General features: G+C 44.6%; 1 protein-coding gene across 3 annotated transcripts in view; it reads left to right on the forward strand.

Moving 5' to 3' along the window:
• Positions 1-15,914: 15,914 nt before the first annotated feature.
• SMURF1 (SMAD specific E3 ubiquitin protein ligase 1) overlaps positions 15,915-22,096 on the forward strand; it is an 89,817-nt gene continuing 83,635 nt past the window's right edge. For all 3 annotated transcript variants that reach the window (XM_043455119.1, XM_043455117.1, XM_043455118.1), the window contains exon 1: positions 15,915-16,317. In XM_043455119.1, coding sequence (XP_043311054.1) covers positions 16,263-16,317 — 55 coding nt within the window. In that variant the 5' untranslated portion in view covers positions 15,915-16,262. The remainder of the gene's footprint in view (positions 16,318-22,096) is intronic.

A 22,096-nucleotide genomic window follows, 5' to 3' on the forward strand; every position in this document is an offset into this window, starting at 1 on the left:
GCTAAACCTCTGATCCTCTTACATCTACCCTCAAGTGGTTATGTGGCATAGAAGAAATATCAGTCTCTTGGTTGACCATGTGCGATCCATAATCCATCTTCTGTTTCTCTGAAATGTGGAGTGGCTGTTGAACAATAATAGCATGTGACCCCTTAGGAATAGCAGAGAAAACAACTGGACTTGATTGAAGTCACAAGCTCTGGATTCCAGACCTGGCTGTCTTTCTTTTCTTTTTTTAAAAAATTGTTTATTTTTGGCCCTGCTGGGTCTTCGTTGCTGTACGTGGGCTTTTAGTTGTGTTGAGGGGGGGCTACTCCCTAGCTGCGCTGCACAGGCTTCTCATTGCAGTGGCGTCTCTCGTTGTGGAGGCTCTAGGCACACGAGCTTTAATAGTTGCACCACACAGCCTCACTAGTCGAGATGCACCGGCTTAGTTGGCCCACAGCATGTGGGAATCTTCCTAGACCGAGGACTGAACCCGTGTTGTCTTTATTGCAAGTCAGACAATTCACCACTGGACCACCAAGGAAGCCCTGCCTTTTTTTCACCTATAAATTCTCTGTTCCCTTCGTGCCTCATCTATCAATTCTCCTCATTCCTTTGGGTTTCAGGTTTTCATCTGTGAATTAAAGGTGTCAGTTTAAAAAAAAAAAAAAAGTGTCAGTTTAGATAAATTAATAGTCATATAATGTTTTCAAGCATTTTATCTTATGTGAGACTCATAACCCTGGGAAGTAGGTGGGGCAAAAGCAATTTCCAAGTAAAGAAGCCGGAGCTCCCAAGCTTGTCTGATTTGTCCTGCGTCTTTTGGTAAGGCACAGAGCAGAGCCTCACGTACCACCTGACTGCGGGGCAGCTTGCTTCTGCCAGAGCCAGTGACCTGAGCGTCTGTGCGTGGGAGCGAAAAAGAGAGAATGCCCAAGACAGAAGCCACAGTCCTTCATGACCTAATCTTGGACAGGATACAGCGTCCCTCCCACCGTATGCTACTGGTGGTACCAACGAACCCCTGTAGAAAGTGGGAGAGGCTACACAGATGTAAAAGACCAGGAGACGGACCACCACCGGCGGCCACCTTGGAGGCCCGACCATGTGTTCACATGTTAAAAGACCGCACTCAGCTGAGAGCTTGGAGCCTGGAGCCTGTGAAGTCTCAGCAAAGAAATAGAAGAGATAAAGAAGAACCCAATGGAAATTTTAGAACTGAAAAATAAAGTAAATGAAACTAAGACTTGACTGGGTGGGCCCAACAGCAGAATGGAGAAGACGGAGGAAAGAACCTGTAGACTTGAAGAGAGAACATTAGGAAGAAGCAATTAGGGACTTCCCTGGTGGTCCAGTGGCTAAGACTCTGAGCTTCCAGTGTCGGAGGCCCAGGTTCAACCCCTGGTCAGGGAACTAGATCTCTCATGCCATATGAAGACCCAGCACAACCAAATAAATACTTAAAAAAGAAAGAAGCAATTAAACATCTCAACCCAACTATCAATTTACAGGAAATACAGAAGACAGAGAAAAGCGTTAAGCTGAGCTTCAGATATGCAGTCAGCAAAATCCAAACTGTAAGAAAGTGCAGGACAGACAACTTAGCTTCTTCATTTAATAAGTTCCGAATAAAAACTGCACATAGGGAAACCTATAAAAGACATATTGACCAGCTAGACTGTGATACCTTACTTGTATTCTGATGTAAAAAATGTAAAAATAAGATACATTGGATATTTGAGACACTGGAAGCTTGAACGTTGAATTGAGATTTGATATTAAAGAATTATTAACTTTTTAGGTTTCACGTTAAGGTTAATTTAAAATGTCGCTTTTAAGAGATATGTTCTGAATGATTACAGATGCAATAACGTTTGGAATTTGTTTCAAAGTAATAGTGAAGGACAGGGGAGCCTGGCAGACTACCATCCATGAGGTTGTGAAGAGTCAGACTCTTAGCAACTGAGCAACAACAACTAATATGGGACGTGGGAAGCGGAAGAGAAAGATATTTTGTGTGTCTGGCAATGTGGTGATGGCTGGTGATGGGGTCATGGTAGGGGTAGTTATTATACTATGTTGTATTTTTTCCCCATGTGGATATTTGAAGTTCTCCATAATTAAAAGTTAAAAAGAGGGACTTCCTTGGTGGTCCAGTGGCTAAGACTCCTCACTCCCAGTGCAGGGAGCCCAGGTTCAATCCCTGGTCAGGGAACTAGATCCCACATGCTGCAACTAAGATAGAACTAGATCCCATGTGCTGCTGCTAGGACCTAGCACAGCCAAATGAATTAGCCAATTGGTTTGGCTAATTAGCCAAATAAATATTAAAAAAAAAAAAAAAAAAAACAGGCAGTGCAGCCAGATAATTGTTCTTTTTAGGAAAAAAAAAAAAACAGAACACACCAAGTAAGCGCCCTTTCACTCAGTTCTGGTGAATCATAATTGGAAATATATTCCAAATCCCTGATTTGCTTGTCTTTGAGAAATGTGACTGTTTCGAAAACTTGAAGCAGTTTCCTTTTTCAGGGGGAGGGCAGAGAGGTATAACATTTAACAAAAAACCAAAATTAGGGGAACTTGTATTGTTTACAAAGTCCTGGTCACTACCTACACATTCAGTGAAATAGACACACAAAAGAAAGCAAAACCCCTCTCTGGAAGGTGGCTTAGATACAGAAACACCTGGATTAAGAACAGTCACAGGATACTCAAAATGTTTTTACAGATATCCTCCTTACCCGTAATGCTTAGAGTAACAGTATGATGTTGCTATTATATCTACTTTATAGATGAGGAAGCTGAAACTCAGATTTAAAGGAATCGCCCAGGATCCCATAGCCAGTCAACAGGGAAGTATTTAAACCCACTTATGTATGTGCTCAGGCGAGTGCGACTCTTTGCAACCCTTTGGACTGTAACCCATCAGGCTGCTCTGTCGATGGGGTTTTTTAGGCAAGAATACTGGAGTGGTTGGGCTTCCCTCGTAGCTTGGTTGGTAAAGAATCCGCCTGCAATGCAGGAGACCTGGGTTCCATTCCTGGGTTGGGAAGATCCCTTGGAGAAGGAAATGGCTACCCACCCCAGTATTCTTGCCTGGAGAATCCCATGGAAAGGGATTCTGGCAGGCTACAGCCCATGGGGTCCAAGAGGTGGATATGACTTCGCAACTAAACCACCACCACCACCAATGGAGTAGTTGCTGTTTATGCTCCAGGGGATCCTCCTGACCCAGGGATCGAACCCGGGTTCATTGGCAGGCGGGTTCTTTACCTAATGAGGAAGCTCTTAAACCCACTGATTTGCTGATACCAAATCTGCTCTAGGTCATATGTGTAATGTGAAGATTGCCAGGGACTTAACGCTCTGGGGTTTATCCTGCCTCTTATATGCCTTGAGTTTTTAGATCTCTGCATTTGAGGGAAGGAAACTCTGATGATTGCTAAACAATTCGTGGCAAGTCTCTAGATATGAGGAAAGAAATGTTGGGGCGGTTCATCGCTTTCCTAAGTCATCCACTGTTGGCACCAACCCCCTCTCACCCCCTTATCCCACCCACGTAGATATGAAGTATTCTGCAAAGGATTGCTTTCAGGGGGTGGAAACTCCTTCAGGGAACGATGTGTCAGCCAGACGGTTCCGGTTCCATGAAACATCTCTAATGATACTTAGCCCCACCCTTTTTCCAACGGAAGCTTTCTCCTAAGACCAGCCCACTGGTAACATTCCCCTTGGATTCTCCCTGGTTTATTTATTCAAGTCTCTTAATTTTCATCCGTGAGTTGAGAATCTAACCAGAATCTATATGTTCAACTGCAGTAAGGACAGTCTGTCTTCTATGCAGTGAGTACTTGCCTGAGCAAAAATCAAACTGTATTCTCACTTGATTCCAAGGACTCTCACTCACGAAAGAGAAGTATGACAGCCTTGTCCTGCACTCAGTTAAGACATCACAGATTTTGCTCTCTGAGCAAATTGCAACATCTACGTTGATTATACCTCTAAGTGACAACCTGAGATGAAAATTCACAGCAGAAATAGATGGGGCTTGTCAAGAAAGCTGCTCAAGCCTTTTAAGAAGCAAAGGTTGGGGGCTGCCTTCTGAAAGGTAAAGTTACCAACCATACCTCCCAAGTATATTTAAATGAATGAGGCTCCTGAATTAATCGCTGACAATTTTTGAACCTCTTTAGAAACTTGCGGCTTAAGATAACAAGGTGAAAACACTCAGCAAGCAAGTCACCCTCCACGTGCATCCAGGTGAAGTGACTGACATGTTCCTTTGTCCACAGACACCCACAGCATACTGGTGTTCTCGAGAAAGGAGAGCGTTCAGTTTGGCTCTTCTGTCTCATTTATACATGGTTTGAATGATTTGCTTATGTGATGGGTCTCCAGTACTAGACAAAATGAAGGACCATACCTAAGCAATCTTTTAAAATTGCTTGCCAAAAACCCGATTCAAAACCGGGCAAAGGACTTGAATAGACATTTCTCCAAAGAAGCAATGTGAATGGTCAACAAGCACAGAAAAAGATGCTAAATGTCGTGAGTCACCAGGGAAATACAAATCGAAACCACAATGAGATACCACTTCACACCCACCAGGATGACAGTAACCCAGAAAATAACAAGTGATGGCCAGGATGCAGTGAAACTGAAACCCTCATGCACTGTTGGTGGGAATGGAAGATGGTGCAGCTGTTACAGAAAATGGTTTGGTGGTTCCTTAACAATTAAAAATAGAATAGAATATGATTCAGCACTTCCGGGTATCTACCCCAAAGATTTAAAACAAGGATCTTTAAGTGATATTTGTACACCCATATTCATAGTGACATTATTCATGGTATCTAAAAGGTGGAGACAACCCAAGTGTCCATGGACAGATGAATAAGCAAAGTGTGGTCCATCCATACCGTGGAATATGATTCAGCCTTAAAAAGGAAGGAAATTCTGACACATTCTACAATGAAGATGAGTCTTTTTTGTGTGTTTTTATTTTCTTAAATTGGTGTATAGTTGATTTACAGTGTTTTGTTAGTTTCAGATTACAGCACCACATCTTTTTTATCCATTCATCTGTGAATAGACGTTTAGGTTTCTTCCATGTCTTGGCTGCTGTAAATGGTGCTGCTGCGAAACATTGGGGTACATGTATCTTTTCTTTCTTTTTATTTTTAGAAAGTGTTTATTTTTTTGGTTTCACTGCACGCGGGATCTTAGTTCCTGCCCAAGGATTGAACCCATGCCCCTTGCATTTGAAGCACAGAGTCTGAACCACTGGACAGCCAAAGAAGCCCCCCCCCCCACCCATGTATCTTTTTGAATTATGGTTTTCTCCAGATTGATGCCCAGGAGTTGGAATGCAGGATCATATGGTAGCTCTATTTTTAGTTTTTTTACAGAACGTCCATATTGTTCTCCGTCTTGAGGACATTAAGTGAAATCGGCTAAATACAAAAAGCCAAATATTGTGTGATTCCACTTACATGAGGTAACTAGAACAGTCAAATTCGCAGAGACAGAAAGTAGAGAAGGGTGGCTGCCAGGGATGGGGGAAAGGGAGGAAATGAGGGTGTTGTTGTTTAAAGGATACAGTTTCAGTCTTACAAGATGAAAAGAGCTGGAGAGACAGAGCATGATGATGTAACACAACATTGTGGCTTTATACTTAAAAGGGGTGAAGATGGTACATGTTATATTATGTGTATTTTGCCTCAACAAAAAGATTGGAAAGAAGAAAGCCAACAGAAAACTTATATCCAAATAACATAAAGGATGCAAGTAAATCAGTAAGAAAGAAAAAAATCCCAAAGAAAAATGGACACCCTTCAGGCCCTTCACGCCCCCCAAACCTTGAATACACACATCACTTAGGGAATTCCTAACAGCCAAAGCAATACCTATTATTATTCAGGAAGTGCTTCCCAGGTGGCTCAGTGGTAAAGAATCCGCAGGAGACACAGATTCGATCCGTGGATTGGGAAGATCCCCGAGAGGAGAAAATGGCAACCCACTCCAGTATTCTTGCCTGGAGAATCCCATGGAGAGAGGAGCCTGGTGGGCTACAGTCCACGGGGTCGCAAAGAGCCGAACTGAACACTCATGCACTGCGCCACAATTTAGTGTAATAGTCATATTAGTCAAAATGCAATTTAACACATAATGTTCATATTATCCCCCAATTAGAACAATCTAAATGTCCATAAATGGATAAATTGAAATATAGTCATACAATAGAATACTGTACAGACAATAAAGATACAGGAACTGCAGCCATAACACAAAAATATAGATGAATCTCAAAAACATGATAATAAAAAAAAAAGATGCCAAAAATTGGATGGTTCCATTTTTAGAAAGGTCAGAAAGAGGCAAAAGAAAGCTGGGTTCATCCTTAATGGATAAAACTGTGAATAAACGCAGGAAATGCTTTACCCCAAGAGGAAATGATTACCCCAAGAGTCAGGAGAGCGGTTACCTGGGGAGGGGCCCTGGGAGGGGTTGGGATCAGGAAGGTGAATTCGGATGTCTTCCTGGGCCTGGCAGGGTTCTATTTCTTCACCTAGTGATGATGACAGGAGTTTCACCTTTCCATAAGCGTGTCATCTTTCACAATAAAAATGTTTCTAACAGAAAAAAAAAAAAATTGTTGCACACCAGCACAAGAACCTGGTACACTGAGGTTCTTAATAAATGTTTGCTTAAATTATTATATAGAGCGGGCATACTCAGTCACACATTTGTGTCCGGCTCTTTGGGACCCCGTGGGCTGTAGCCCGCCAGGCTCCTCTGTCCATGGGATTCTCCAGGTAAGAATACTGGAGTGGGTTGCCATGCCCTCCTCCAGGGGATCTTCCCAAACCAGGGATTGAACCCAGGTCTTCCACATTGCCGGTGAATTCTTTACCATCTGGGCCACCGACTGTGTTTTTAGAATATAGTTCAAGGGATAGGAGAAATCAAAGTCTTAGCAGCTATTCTGTGGGCCCAGCCTCATTCATCCAGGGAGGTCCTGTGCAGGTAGAGGGGTGATGTAGGCTTGAGGGTCAGAGGGATGGACCAAGCTTCGGTTTTCGGCATATTTTAGTGCTGCAGCAGGCACCAGAAAGGGGTGAACCTGGATCTGAAAGAGTGATCCTTGAAAATTTTTATCAAGTTCACCAAGCAGAAATAGAAGCTAGTAATTATGTAGCATCCCTCCCTCACACAAGCCAGAACCCCAAATTAACTTAATTTGTTTATATTAGTGCCTTTAAATAACGAGGCGCCACTCCCACCCCCCTTTCTCGTCACTAGGGGGGTCCCTGTCACATTCATCTGCACTTGTTTCTATTTTTGCCCGATCACGGTAAGATTAGAGCCCCACCCCATCTCTCGCTGAGTTTGATTTCAACACAGTGCAGAAGACATACAGTGATGATCTGGTGACCGGTCCAGGGTGTCTGTAGGACTGGGGAATTGGGTCACTTCCTTGCCATCAGAAACTGTGGTTAATATTCTCCGCAGACGGGCACTTTGCTCCAGCTTTTCTTTGATAATTAGCGCAAGGGTGTGTGATTCATGAATTTTCCAGTTTGTTTTAAATCACAAACTTCCTTTCTTTCCTGTTAAGCTTGTCTCCATCTTCCTATGAATCAGTGTGTGCTTGGGAGTAAAAAACGAAACTCTAATTTAAATTATTGGTATCTGTTTAAATCAAATGATAGGGAATGTTAATTCGAGGCTCTCCTGCCCCCATTGTGTTTCTGAGACAGGTATTAGCTTTTAATAGGGGCTGTTCAGTTCTCATCCTCTTAGGGGGAAAGCACCTACTGTGTGTGGTTTAGGCAGGAGTCAGCACCCCAGTTCCTCTATGCAGGTAAAAGGGGCTTTATTTGTCCTTCTCACTGTCCCCAGACAGTGAAAACAGGGGGCTTTTCAATGCAACAAATTGGCAACTCCTAGAACTTATAATCTTAAAAAAAAATTTTTTTTTATTGGAGTACAGTTTATTTACAGTGTTGTGTTAGTTTCAGGCATACAGCAAAATGAATCAGTTAAACATATACATATATTCACTCTTTTTTAGATTATTTTTCCCACATAGGCCATTACAGACAACCGAGGAGAGCTCCCTGTGCTATACGGGGAGTCCTTATTAGTTATCTATTTTATATGTAGTAGTGTATGTATGTCAATCCCATCTCACAGTGTATCCCTCCTCCTCTTTCCCCCTGCTAAACATAAGTTTGCTTTCTACATCTGTGCCTCTATTAGAGTTTATAATCCTGACATGTAAGGACATGTTAATTCCTAGCGGAGCAGGGGTGGCATCCCGGCCACAGTTTCTGATAGAAGAATCTGCTCCTTGGCTGATCAGATGTGTTGATCACAATCCATGGTTTATCTTAAAATCTAGCAAGGATTTTATAACCCCTTGAAGTTTTTCTAACAGATCTCATTTTTTGCTTAGGTTACCTAGCGTTGATTTGGACATTCTGGCCAACATAACTTTGCTGTGGATTTTTGCACTTCCTTGCTGTCTTCCTTTAGTTGAGACATTAGAAAAGCAACTGGATGCCTTTCACAGGGGTTCTCAAACCCGAGCTTGCATCAGAATCACCTGGACGGCTTGTTCAAAACCAGACTGTTGCGCTCGCCTCTGTAGGAGGCCAGGGCATGCCGGAGAATTTGCCTTTCTTATTTTTTTTTTATTCTAAAAAATGGTTTTTTAAAAATTTATTTTTAATTGGAGGATAGTTGCTTAACAATATTGTGCTAGCTTCTGCCACACAGCAACGTGAATCATTCACAGGTATACATATGTCCTCTCCTCTTGAAACTCCCTCCCACTTCCCACTCCATCCCACCCCTCTGGGTTGTCAGGGAGCACCTTGTTTGAACTCCTTGGGTCACACAGCCAAGAATTTGCATTCCTAACAGTCCCCAGGTGTCTCTGCTGCGCTGGTGACCACACTTTTGAGAACCATTGTCTTAGAATATAGAAGCACTTCCTCCGAGCTTGCTGTAAGACTAGCAAAAATATTTAGCCAACAGGCAAGTGATTTGGGGTCTTACTTGAGATTTCCTTTGGTTTGTTGATTTCCTTGGTTATTGCCTATATGTTGTAGATGAGATATAACAAATTTAGAGAATTTCTAATCTTATTTTTCTGGGCCAAAGAAATCATGTAATCTGTAAAGAGGAATAGACTAGAACTGTAGACATCTTTTGTTTACTACTAATAAAATCATTGTGTCTGAATTTTTTTTCTTTCTTTTTTACTTTTTAAATTATGAAAGTAGGATAACACATTTACAGGAAACTTGGAAAATACAGAACAAAGTTACATATGGTTCCACTATATATACAATTATTTAAGTAGATAAATTAAGATTTTTAGTTGGAGTTTCAATATCAGACTCTCATAAATTAACAGAATGACTGGAAAAGTAGAAGGATATAGTAGACCTGAAAAGCACTATGAACCATTTCAACATAATTAAGATTTATACAATTTTTACACAACACACACACACACAGAGTGAAGTTGCTCAGTTGTGTCTGACTCTTTGTGACCTCATGGACTATAGCCTACCAGGCTCCTCTCTCCATGGAATTTTCCAGGCAAGAGTACTGGAGTGGGTTGCCATTTCCTTCTCTAAGGGATCTTCCTGACCCAGGGATTGAACCCAAGTCTCCTGCATTGTAGGCAGACGCTTTACTGTCTGCCACCAGGGAAGCCCTTTTACACAACAGCAGGATACAAATTCTATTCAAGTTTCCATAGACTATAAACCAGGATACATTGGAACATATCCAGGGACATAAAACAAAGTGCAAAAATGTTATGGTCTAAAGATATTAAAATCATACTGAGCCTGTTTTCTTATCACTGTGGAATTATGATAGATAACAATATCAAAAGATATTTTAAAATAGCCCACATATTTTCAAGTGCAATGTAACATTTACTAAGACAGATATTTGACTTAGCCATTGAAAACCTCAATAAAGTTAAAGGACTGAAAAAACACAGAGGGTGATTGCAGAGAATAAAGCATTTAAATGAAAAATTAATAACAAAGATACTTTAAAATCAAGCCTATGTTCTTCACAGTGTCTTACTTTTATTTGGATAATCAATTTAATTGCTTAGAACACTGCTAATTTAAGTGGGAGCTACTCTCTAAGCAAAATTACATTTTTAAATGAATAATAGCAGTTCAATTATTTTCTCATTTTCACTCATGACCTTACTTGTTTCTGAACACAAACTGTGGGGTTCAGCTATGATCCTTAAAGACTTTAGAGTTATTTTTCTGGGATTTCCCCTAATTACTTGGCTGCATCTATTTGAAGAAATAATCTATATCTCAAATAATTCCACAGCCATAAAACACAGCGACCACACACCTATCAGGATGGCTGAAAGGAAAAATAGCAATATGAAATGCTGGCAAGAATGCTGAGGAGCTTTGCTTGTAGGTAAGTGAAGCATTATAACCACTCTGGAAAAGTTTGGCAGTTTCTTATAAAACGAAACATGTCCTTTCCTTATGACTTGGCAGTTATACTCTAGGGTAGCTTATCCCAGAGAAATGAAAAATTCTGTTGACATCAATACCTGTACACAAATGCTCATAGTAGTTTATTTGAAATAACCAAAAATTGGAGTTAGTCCAGGTGTCCTTCAAAGGGTGACTGGTTAGACAAACTGTGATACATACATCCTGTGGAACACTACTTAGTAGTATAACAGAAAGAACTATTGATACTTGTAACCACTTGGATGACTCTCCAGGGAATGATGCTGCATGAAAAAAAAAAAATCTATCCCCAAGGATTACATTCTATATGATTCCATTTATGTAACATTTAAAATGGAGGTCAGATTAGTGGTTGCCAGGTGTTCAGAGTGGGACAAAAGGTGTGGGTATAAAAGGGCAATATGAGGGAATCCATGTGGCATTGGAAGTGTTCAGTGTTTTGACCATGGTGATGGATACTTGAACCTACCAAATGTTAAAATTGTATAGAACTTAGCGCGCGCGCGCACACACACCAGTATAAGTAAAACTGGGAAAATATGAACATGATTGGACTGTATCAAAGTCAACACCCTGGTTGTGATATTATACTACAGTTTTGCAAAAGGTTACCATTAGGGGAAACTTGCAAAGTATCTAGAAGCTCTCTGTATTATTTTTTACAACTTCATGTTTAAAAACATTATCTCAATAAAAATTTCAATAAGAAAAAACAAGTAAAAAACCTTACCAATGATAATAACATACTAAGATTTGCATCAAGTTTAGTTTGTAATTTAGAGAAAGATCCTAAAGCCTTCTGGGCATAAAAGAATAGACGAATGTGCTAATTAATCACAATTGTTTTTTAAATTTTTATTTATTTATTGGTTGTGCTGGGTCTTTGTTGCTGTGAGCAGACTTCCTCTTGTTGAGGTGGGGGGGGCCCTACTCTCTAGGTGCCATGTGCCTCTCATTGTAGTGGCTTCTCTTATTGCAGAGCACAGGCTCTAGGGCATACAGGCTTCAACAGTTGTGGCACATGGGATTAGTTGCCCTGCGGCATGAGGAATCTTCCTGGACCAGGGATTGAACCAGTGTTTCCTGCATTGGCAGGTGGAATCTCAACCACTGGACCACCAGGGAAGTCTCACAATTATTTTTTAAAACTTGATGTTTAGGTGAAAAGTAAAAGAATCCTAGATCCTAGATCTACAAAAGACTGTAAAGGTTAGTTTGATGTAGCCACTGGTCTCAGAGGCACCAGCTCAGGTCTAGATGTGTCTTCTCAAGAGGCATGTTTTAGAGCTGTCAACTCCCACCAAGGATTCCCTGCATGATATTCCAAACAGATTTCCCTAGGGCCATAGAACTTGCTGGTTTCAAAGCAAAGACAAGCACATGCATTTTACACTTACTAATTTTGTTGTTGTTGTTTAACCACTAAGTCGTGTCTGACTCTTTGCGATCACATGGAATTTGACTTGCCAGGCTTTTCTGTCCATTGGATTTCCCAGGCAAGGATACTGGAACGGGCTGACGTTTCCTCCTCCAGGGGATCTTTCCAACCCAAGCATCAAACCTGCATCTCCTGCATGAGGGCAGGCAGATTCTTTACCACGGAGCCACCGGGGAAGTCCTCTTGAACACATACATATGGGATATTCCCAATGCTGTCCGTTTGATCGTTGCCTTTAGATTAGGAGTTATGGGATCTTACAGGAACCATAAATGGTTTCAGGTGTTCATGAATCCACGGAAATGGGATGCAAAATTCGGTGTGTACTTGCACAGATCAATTTTTCTGGTGAAAGTCTCCATTGTTGCTCTCAGATTCTCAAAGAGTTTGGGACTCAAAAAAGAAGAACTACTGTAGTCAGATCCAAAGAGATTTTTTTTCTTCCACTGGAAAACCTTTCAAATGCCCAATAACACTGAGTCAGGGAAGATAACGTCTGGGGGCAATAAAATCAGTTGCCAAATCCTGCACAGAAAGCTGGATCAAGACTGCTTTCTGTAAAGTCATTGCAAAGAGGATACTCAAAGAAACTCACTGAACTTTGTCTCTGTCTCAGCAGAATTGTTTGGCATTTCCTGTCTATTTGTCAAGATGCTTTAGGAGAGAGTAGACATCCCTTCCTATCCGTGGTGAACTGGTCCAGGGCCTGCTGAAGATACCAAAATTTTTGGATGCTCAAGTCCCTTTTACTATATAAGATGGCATAGTATTTGCATATAACCTAAGCTATCTTCCTGTTGGGTCAGTTTTTTGCCCTCCGTTCTTGTCTTGTAGCAAAGAATTGAAAGGACAGACCAGGACAGCTCAAACAGGCAGGATTTATTAAGTAAGTGGCATGCAGTACACGCTTGAGATGTTAGAGCAGACCAACCCCGGTAGGAGTGACCTCAACCCGTTTCGGCTTCGCTTTTTATACTTTTTGGAGGTTATACTTTGGAGGTTCCTGGGGCTCAGTTTGCTATTCCCCCATGTAAAATGGGGTTTGCGCGGAAGACCAATCAGGAAAGAGAATGCAGATAGGGTGTATGCTCAAGGCCCATCAGGGAAAGGGGTGTGTTAGGCATATTTTCCCCAACAGGTTCTCACCCCCAGCTGCGGTTTTCCTTTTCTCAGTCTCCTTCCTTTCCTTTGTCTGGTCTCTGCATACTTCTTACCACTTCCTCTGACTGCCATCTTGGAACCTGTTTCCCTATTCTAACTACCTACCATTCCTATCGGAGAAGGCAATGGCACCCCACTCCAGTACTCTTGCCTGGAAATTCCCATGGACGGAGGAGCCTGGTAGGCTGCAGTCCATGGGGTCTCGAAGAGGCAGACAAGACTGAGCGACTTCACTTTCACTTTTATGCATTGGAGAAGGAAATGGCAACTCACTCCAGTGTTCTTGCCTGGAGAATCCCAGGGACGGAGGAGCCTGGTGGGCTGCTGTCTATGGGGTCGCACAGAGTTGGACACAACTGAAGTGAGTTAGCAGCATCAGCAACATTCCTATAGACTTGAAATCATCTCTAGATGTAGATACTATGTAAATAGCTGCTGGTATAGAGGGCAAATTCAAGTTCTGCTTTTGGGAAATTTCTGGAATTTTATGAGTATTTTTGATCAGAGATTGGGTATCAGGGTACTTTTTTTTTTTAAGGTTTAATTTGGAGCTGAGAAGCACATTGAACACATTGAGGATATTTGTATAGTGAGATGTTTGGGTTTTTTTTTTTTTTTTTGCCACTCAGCATGCAGGATCTTAGTTCCCCAACCAAGGATCAAACCCATGTCCCCTGCACTGGAAACATGAAGTCTTAACCACTGGACCACAGGGGAAGTCCTTCAAGGTACATCTTAAGTTTGATATAAGGCTGGCCTACAGCCTCAGCACAAAATTGTGGGTGATGATTTTTAAGTGGGCAAACATCTTTCTATCATCTTCATCAACTTTTAATCGAGTTGGTGTAAGGAGAGAAGATTCAGAAGCTATGTGACTGCACCGCCGCTGAACCCTGCACTAGAAAATGCATTCACTTTGCACAAGCTGTTCCCTCTGTCTACGGTGCCCTTCCCCACTTCTTGGCCCCAAAGACTTCCATTTGCCTCTAAATCCCTAGATCAAGATCTTCTGTGACTCTTCTGAGCTCTCCCCCATCTCTCTCCTCTGAGGCAGAGTGGTCCTGTAATCTATGTTCTAGCCTCTGACACTGTGTCTTGTCTGTTTCAGCCATTCAGCAGAGCCTTGCAAGTGCTGTAGCTCTGACTTATTTATGTTTCTTGTCTCTAGTCACCTGTTACTTGCTAATGAGTAAATAAAATGCAATTCAGTAACCTCCAGAAGTAGGCTTCTGACTCAGGAGTTGAGGAAACAATTAAGAAAAGGCCCGGACATCCAGGAAAGAAAGAAAACAATGAGGTTAAGAAATGAAAGGTTTTTAGGTCAGAAACAGCTGGCGTAAGAACAGGGTCTAGCACTCAGGTAAGCAGAGAAAGGAAGACATTTAGTGTAGTTTACAGAGAAGAGGCTCCTCGAATATGGGAACCGAGCGAAGGGAGAAATACTGACTGGACTGAAAGTAGAATGGGGATACCTTGAGGCACTGCAGACTCTAAATGGATTTATTTAGATCCAGGGACTCAGTGACAATCGTCTCAAAGAGAAACAGAGCTGGATACTGGATCCACTGCTCTGTTGCTTCAACATAGCTTGTGTTCTTGGATATTTCACTAGACTCACTCAAAGTCTGAGCTGCAAGGGGCCATAGAAATGACCTAGGTCTGTCCTTTTAAGTCACCGATGGAGGCTGGGAGAGGCAGCCTTGAATCCAGCTCGGGAGTCTTGAGCTCAGCAAGGGCAGGTGGGCATGTCAAGGGGCTCTAGGAAGAGGGCTCTGTTCTGAAGACTGTGACCCCAAGGAAGGTCCCCGGCTGCAGGGGATGGCTGCAAGGGTTTCCTTAAGACAAAGACCAAAGAAGGCATCCAGAGAATCAGGTAGTTGGTCAAATATAAGTCTGATAAACAAACACAGCTTTCCCTATCAACGTATTTCCTCTTTGTAACAGGTCAACAGAGGAGTTTGTTTGCTGAAGAAAGCATAATGAGCTTTACACCCTGAAACTCTGGGAGAAGTGTTAGCAGAAGGCAGGGAAACGCGGGCCTTAAAGCTACCTTCTTGTTTGGCTCAAGTGTCTGTTTACTGGATGGTGACAACATCTACCTCTTTATCCGCCTCTCGCATCTCATTTACCTTGCCCATATATGGCACTTCCTGCGATTCTGGCAACTTTGTTACGGGTCAAGAGAGAGCACTAGTTGCCCAGAACACACCCAGGGGACTTTGTCTCTTTGAGAAGTCCCTCCCTTGAATTGCACTTTTTAAGAGACTCTTTACTAAAAGTAAATAAACTGGAATTGCACGCCTATTCGTGCAAAGCGCTTGGTGTAATCACAGACCTCGGTTTGCTGTAAGCCCCCCTTCAACAGCTCTCACGAGCTCGGAGCCTTGAGTGAGAGGCCTGGAAAATCGGTGCCGTTCTCTGAACCTCAACGTCCCCATCTGCAAACCGGTTCCGTGGGAGAGTGGCGGAGAACGAGAACGACCCCACGCGGGCCTCGCCGTCCTTCCCGCCCCGGGGCGTGCCCGGCGTTCGCTCCCGGCCGCCAAGGCTCCGCACGTCGTGCCGGGTCCCCAGGGCCTTCGGAGAGCTCGGTGGCAGCCTGCGATTCCCCTCTTCCGTCCCGGTGCGGGACACCCCAACCACCGGCTTTGGAACCCTGCGCGCCCGGGGGCTGGGCCGGCGACGCGGCCGCGCTCCGAGCCCCGCCCCGCCGTCCCCGCGGGCGCGCGCACGCACACACGTAGGCGCGGGGCCGCACGGCGCGGGCGCGCGCAGGGCCGGGCCGGCACGGCGGCGGGCGCGCGCGCGGCTCCGGGAGGCGGCGGCGGCGGAAGCGGCGAGGGCGGCGGGCGTCCGGCTCTGAGGTGGTGGTGCGCGGCGGCAGCGGCGGCGGCTCCGGACTGGGCTCGGCTGGGAGCGAGCGAGGGTCGGGGGCGCCGGGTGGAGCGCCGATCCCCCGGCTCGACCATCTGCCGGCCGCCCGGACGCCTGGGCCGCGGAGTTTGTGTCCCGGCTCGGACCCCGGCGCCCAGCCCGGAGCCGTAACCTTGAGGCGGCGGCGGCGGCGGCGGCGGGGCCGGGCCGGGCCGGGCCGGGGGGCGGCGGCGGCGCTGGATCCGCGGCTGCCCGATCGTTGGCGGGAGATGTCGAACCCCGGGACGCGGAGGAACGGCTCCAGCATCAAGATCCGTCTGACAGGTACGGCCGGCAGGAGGCCCCCGCCGGCGCCCGCTCGCAGCCCGCACGGCCCCTCCGGCAGCCCCGGAATTTCCCGCAGGGCGCCCCGGGGAGGTGGCCCTCCCCCTCGCCGGCCGCCGTCCCGGGACCGGCTCGCCCCCCTAGGCGGGCGCCCCTCGCAGCTCCCTCCCGGCCCCGCCCCCGCCTCCGGCCCCGCCCCCTCGCTTCTCGCCCCCACTCGCCCCCCGGCTTCCCTGCTTCCCCCCATGACCTGCCCCCTCGCGTCTCCCCTCCTGGCCTCCCTCGGTCTCACTCCCTCCATCCTTCTCTCTCCCCTCCCCGGCCCCCCACTCGGGCCTTTCGCTCCCCCCTCCCGGCCCCGCCCCCTCGCGTCTCCCCTCCTGGACCCCCTCCGTCCCCCCCACTCCATCCTCCATGCGCCCCTCTCCTCCTTGCCCCTCCGTTTCTCTCCCCCCTCCATCCTCCTCGCCCCCTTGCTCACGTTACCCTCCTGGACCCCTTCCGTCCCCACCTCATCCTCCCCACTCCCCTCTCCCCCTCACTTCTCCCCTCCTGGACCCCTTCCGTCCCCCCCATCCTCCTCGCTCCCCTCGCCCCCTTGCTTCTCCCCTCCTGGCCCCGCCCCCGCCCCTCACCCGCTTCGTCCCCCTCCGTCCCCCTCGATTTCTTCCCTCCCCCCTCACCTGCCCCCCCCCCCTTTTTCCCCTCTTGGTCCCGCCCCTCTCTTCTCGCCAGGTTTTCCCATCCTCTGGCGTTTCCCTGTCTCCCCCCGCCCCCACCTGCCCCCTGGCTTCTCCCTCCTGGTAACACCCCCCACCTGTTTCTCCCCCTTCCCGCATCCGTGCTCTTCCTCTCTCCACCCCCCACCCCCCACTTGCCCCCTTGCTGCTCCCCTCTGCGCCCCGCCCCTTTTGAGCCCCGCCCCCTCACTGGTTTCTCCCCGCCCCCCCCAATCCCGCTCCCCGTTTTCTACCTTGTCCCGCCCTCGCTTATCTCCCAGCCCCGCCCACTTGCCTCTGTCTGGCGGCCTCCACCCTTTCCTTCAGCCTTTAATTCCTCAATCCAGTCTCGTAGCTTCTGCCGGTCCCGGTCCCCTCACTTCCCCTCTGGTCCAGACCTCTTCAGTCTGGGCCGCTTCCTCTCTCTCAGGCCAGGCCACTATCTACTCTGGACGCTGCTGCTTCAGTTCTTTGCGTTACCTTCATCCCTGTCCCACCCACGTCACCGCCCCCCCCCCCGCCCCCCGCAACACACACACGCACGCACACACACACGCACGCACGCGCGCACACGCACACTCTGGAAGCTTTGGGAGCTGCATTAGCGCAGGCTTCTTGATTCACTCTCATTGAGTCTTCAATGAAATGCCCGTGTCTCTTAGGTGGCTCTGTAGTGCCACCTTCAAGGGTGAGCGCGAAGCTCTGTTCTCGGCCTGCAACGTGGTGGTTCTGGTGTGCGTAGCTGCCAGTCGTGTCTGCCGGCCGTGCGGCGGCTGGCGGGCTCCAGAGATCCTGGACCAGTGTGCACCCCCTTCTGTCTTTTCCTCGCTCTCCCCACTACTACTGCCCCGTCTCCTGGTTTAAATTCACACCTGAGGCTGGATTGTAGTGTTGCAAATACGGTTCTGGTGGGGGACTTTCCAAACGCAATTATTTCCAGCTCTGGGAAGGAAATATAAAGTTCGGGCTAATCCCTGTTAGGGGTTTTCCCCTGGATTTTTCTGTTCAGTGACTGGTCTGATGATGACTTCAAAGTCAGTCTGGTCAGATTCTTTAAAAAAGAGAATGAGCATTTGGGATGGCCCTCAATTATTGGTGAAATCCCTGAAAACAACAGAGAGTGATATTTTTTTAAATTAAAATTTCCTCTGAGAGTTCTTAGTTGTTGTATGATCCATTTTTTTTTTTATTTTATAAGATAAAAGTATATTTTAAGATCCACTTTTTGTTTCAAGGAAAGGGAGATGGTTTTTTTGTAGAACGATATCAGATCAGGTTATGATTAGATAACACAATCAGATCACAATGATTTGGACCCAAATCCAGACCCTGGTTTTGTCAGTAACAGGTATGTCCCAGGGATCTTTGTTTCTGGAGAGATACAATTCTTTATTCCAGGGCTGGTAGGAAACTCTCACTATGTAGATGCAATATATACATTGTTATTTTTATGGTTACATAAAAGCCACGTTTTTTGCTTTGTAATACTTGTAAAACTTTAATGACTGACACCTTTCATTTGGTTCTCATTTGCAGTGTAATCTATAATTAACATGAGATTGGTTTCAGGTTTCTTGTTAAGAGCAGAAGTAACTGATTTTGTGAGTTGGATAAAAGTGTGATTAATGTTTTAGAAGGACTAGGTTTTAATTACAACATTTGTGTCAGGTGTATATTATTAATCAAGGTTAGCAGGTCTGGAGTGGGAGTTTGTTCTTCCCAAATTATTTTCAGTCTCAGGAATCTATTGTTTTTATTTCGTTTGGGGCGTTGCGCCGGCTTCTCATCGCCCTGGCTTCTCTTCTAGCCCAGGGGGAGGGGTTCTAGGGCACTTGGGCTTCAGTAGTTGCCGCGGGTGGGCTCAGTAGATGCTGTCCCCGCTGTCTAGCACAGGCTCAATAGTTTACCGCTGAGCCACCAGGGAAGCCAGTTTTCAGGAATTGAGATGTCATAGATGCGGAAATGCTTCAAAGAGTTTTTGGATGGTTCTTGCTATTGAAGAATCAAGTTATGAACGTTCTTTCCAAAACGCTTTTTCCCTTTCGCCCTGCTGATGTTATTCTTGATCTGAGGGACCTGTGGTCTTCCTTGCCGAGAGGTTGAGAATTTAGTGTTGATTGCAGACGCACATGATGCCAGTTGTCTGATGAACGTTAATTTACCTGGCAACTACGTAAATTATGTGGAAACTACGTAATTTACGTAGGAATGAGCTACCTTGTTGGCAGTGGGAGGGTAGGTTTCTGGCCCCATCTTTGAGCTTGTCAGAGGGAGGTTAAAATCTCTTCTGGAAACTTGGGAAGCCATCTTTCAAGAGGTGTGCACTTTTGTTACTTGTTTAAAAATTTGTTTCCCTGTGTGATATTTGAAAAAAGTGATTTTTTCTTTTAGAATGAGGGTTATTCTAACCAGTCAGGGAATAACACAGAGGGCACAGTAAAATGAAAAGCACGAAGAACTGGATTATAAAAGAGCATTTAGAACTTCGGGGTCCACAGTTATTTTTGGTGGTTGAGTAGAACATTGGGTTTAGAATTAGAAGACTTGATTCTGGTAAGATCTACCATTAACTATGATATGGAACAAATCATTTAACCTTTCTGGGTTCTCTGTTTCCTAATATATAAAATAAGATTTCAATTCCGTTATAGTTTTCTTTTCCTTCTTGAGGATATATCACTCTGACTGCCTACTTGTTCCAAATTACTGTTTGCTTATACTTTTGTTAAATCTCAGTCCTGGTATTTAGAGTTTATGTCAAAACACAGCACCTCTGTTTGATTTATGCCAAGCATTACTTTTGTGTAATGGTTACATTTATGATTTCCGCCCCTCCTTTCTCTGGAACCCTTTTTGTTTTTGAAAACTATTGGGTCGCATGTTGGCCTTCTTTGGAAAGCAGGCCTAAATTAGTAGTAGAACGTGTAAGTCTTTATATTGAAAAGAATATGATTTTAATGTGTGTGTTTGTGATATCTTAAGAGGAATATCATTCTTAAATGGTTTCAGTAGGCTTGGAGCATAATATGTACAAAATCGAGTGATCTTGGTTGAAGAGCATTATTTTGTAGACATTTATTTTTTTTGTAGACATTTTAGAGTCCTCTGACAAATACTTTGGAAACACTTTTTATCTTAAATTCAGCAGAATTTGCAAGGACTTTGTTCTTACGTGGTACACAAATGAATCCCAGATACATTATTTAGGCCACTTTGGTAAAAGAATGGACATTTTGAGCTCTCAGGGTTCCACAGTGCTCTTCAAACAAATTCAGTTTTATTCTACTGTTAGCTAGTGAGTTAAAGTGTGGTGTGTGTGCTCAGTTGTGTCTGACTTTTTGTGATCCCATGGTCTGTAGGCCGCCAAGCTCCTCTGTCCATGAAATTTTCCAGGCAAGAATACTGGAGTGGGTTGCCATTTCCTACTCCTGGGAATCTTCCCCACCCAGGGATTGAATCCGAGTCTCCTGTGTCTCCTGCATTGGCAGGCTGAGTCTTTACCACTGCGCCACCTGGAAAGCCTAGTTAGTTTAAAAAAACAAATGCCCAAACTTTTTTTTTTTTTTTTTGGGCTTTTATGCCTTGAAACACTCTCAAATGTCCTCGTGTTTTTATATCTTTTGGAGCGTGACTGTGTGCTGGGAAGGGAGAAAAATTCTAATTCCAAGTAGAGAAGGGGAAAGAGACCTTCCTTGATAGCCTATGGTTGTAGAAGCTGTTTTTAGAGTTGTAGCATGTGTAAGGTAAGGCTGACTTTTTTGGTATCTGGATGATCCAGCTTGGAGAAAAGCAGTTGTAGTTATTAGCTGTTAATAACCTTAATTGATCAACCACAGGTGACCTGAGTGATTCGAAATAGTTGTTTTTCTTAAAGATGAAGAAATCTGAAGACGTTGCCTGTGTCAGTTTGTACCAGCAAAGAACCTGAATTATGTAAGGCAGGCAGAACTCTTGTTTTAATTAGCCGAAACTGTGATGAGGGACTAAGTCATCAGTATTTACCCTCCACCTGAGTTTACCTAACAGTGTTTCGGGTTCATGAAGGTACAGTCAAAACACTTTTTTGAATTGAATTATCTAAGGATGAGTGGTGGGCTTAGATTAAATGCTTATTCGAAACTTAAACTGCAGTTACACTTTAAAAGCAGTCGCTTTCTGCCAAATACATGTTCTCGTATTGACTTTATTTTTGATTTGGTCACATCCATGCTGTGTTAAGAAAAATCTTTTCCCTCAAATTCATTAAAAAAACAAAACTTTGACCGACCTAAGTGACTTGAGAAATGAACCTGTCCATATGCCCTATTTCTCTCTGTATTTTGATTGTAGTTGTGATTTATCAAACTACAATTTTTTACTTCAAGCCTATTTCTTTGTCAGTTCAGAACTCCTATTTTTGCAACCATGAAAGTCGTGTCTGAACTTCAGTTTTTCTTTCTCTTCTCCAAATTTTCCTTTTCTATGTTCGGTCACATTGGCTGTTTCTAATGTGGAACATTGGGTGAGGGGGAGGTCCTGGTGACTGAGTCATTTGTGAAGAAGTATTTCCTAATGAATTAAAAAAAGAAACAAAGACTGACCCTTAATATTTCAACATCAGCTCACTGATTCAGTTCACTAGCCTGGCTGTTTTGTAACATGCTTGTGGGCACTGGTTAAAAGTTAAAATAGCTGAATCGTGCATTTTCTTGAGTGCTAAGAGCAAAAAGGAAGTTCAAAAAACCTTCTGAGATGGATGAAATAATTGAGTGTTCATACCATTCTCTGATTTTCTGGGTGAGAAACCCTAACTTTTAGGATTCTCAAACCGATGTTTTTGTTCCTTCAGAACCATGTCAGTGGTTAAATGTCTTTAAACAAAGAGCATGTAAAAAATATGTGGGTTTGTTGTGGTTTTTTTTTTTTTTTTTGGTCACTGAACAACCTAAATGACTAGTTAGCTTGTTTTGTCAATGAATTTTATTGAGAGAAAGCCCCTCACTTAAATTGTCTTGTTGTCAGCCGCATCTAGCTGCCCGCTCTTCCTAAGGCCATTCTAGTTAAGAGCTGCTGAGCTCTCT

This window comes from Cervus canadensis, chromosome 32 (assembly GCF_019320065.1).
Source record: "Cervus canadensis isolate Bull #8, Minnesota chromosome 32, ASM1932006v1, whole genome shotgun sequence".
Classification (NCBI taxonomy): Eukaryota; Metazoa; Chordata; class Mammalia; order Artiodactyla; family Cervidae; genus Cervus; species Cervus canadensis.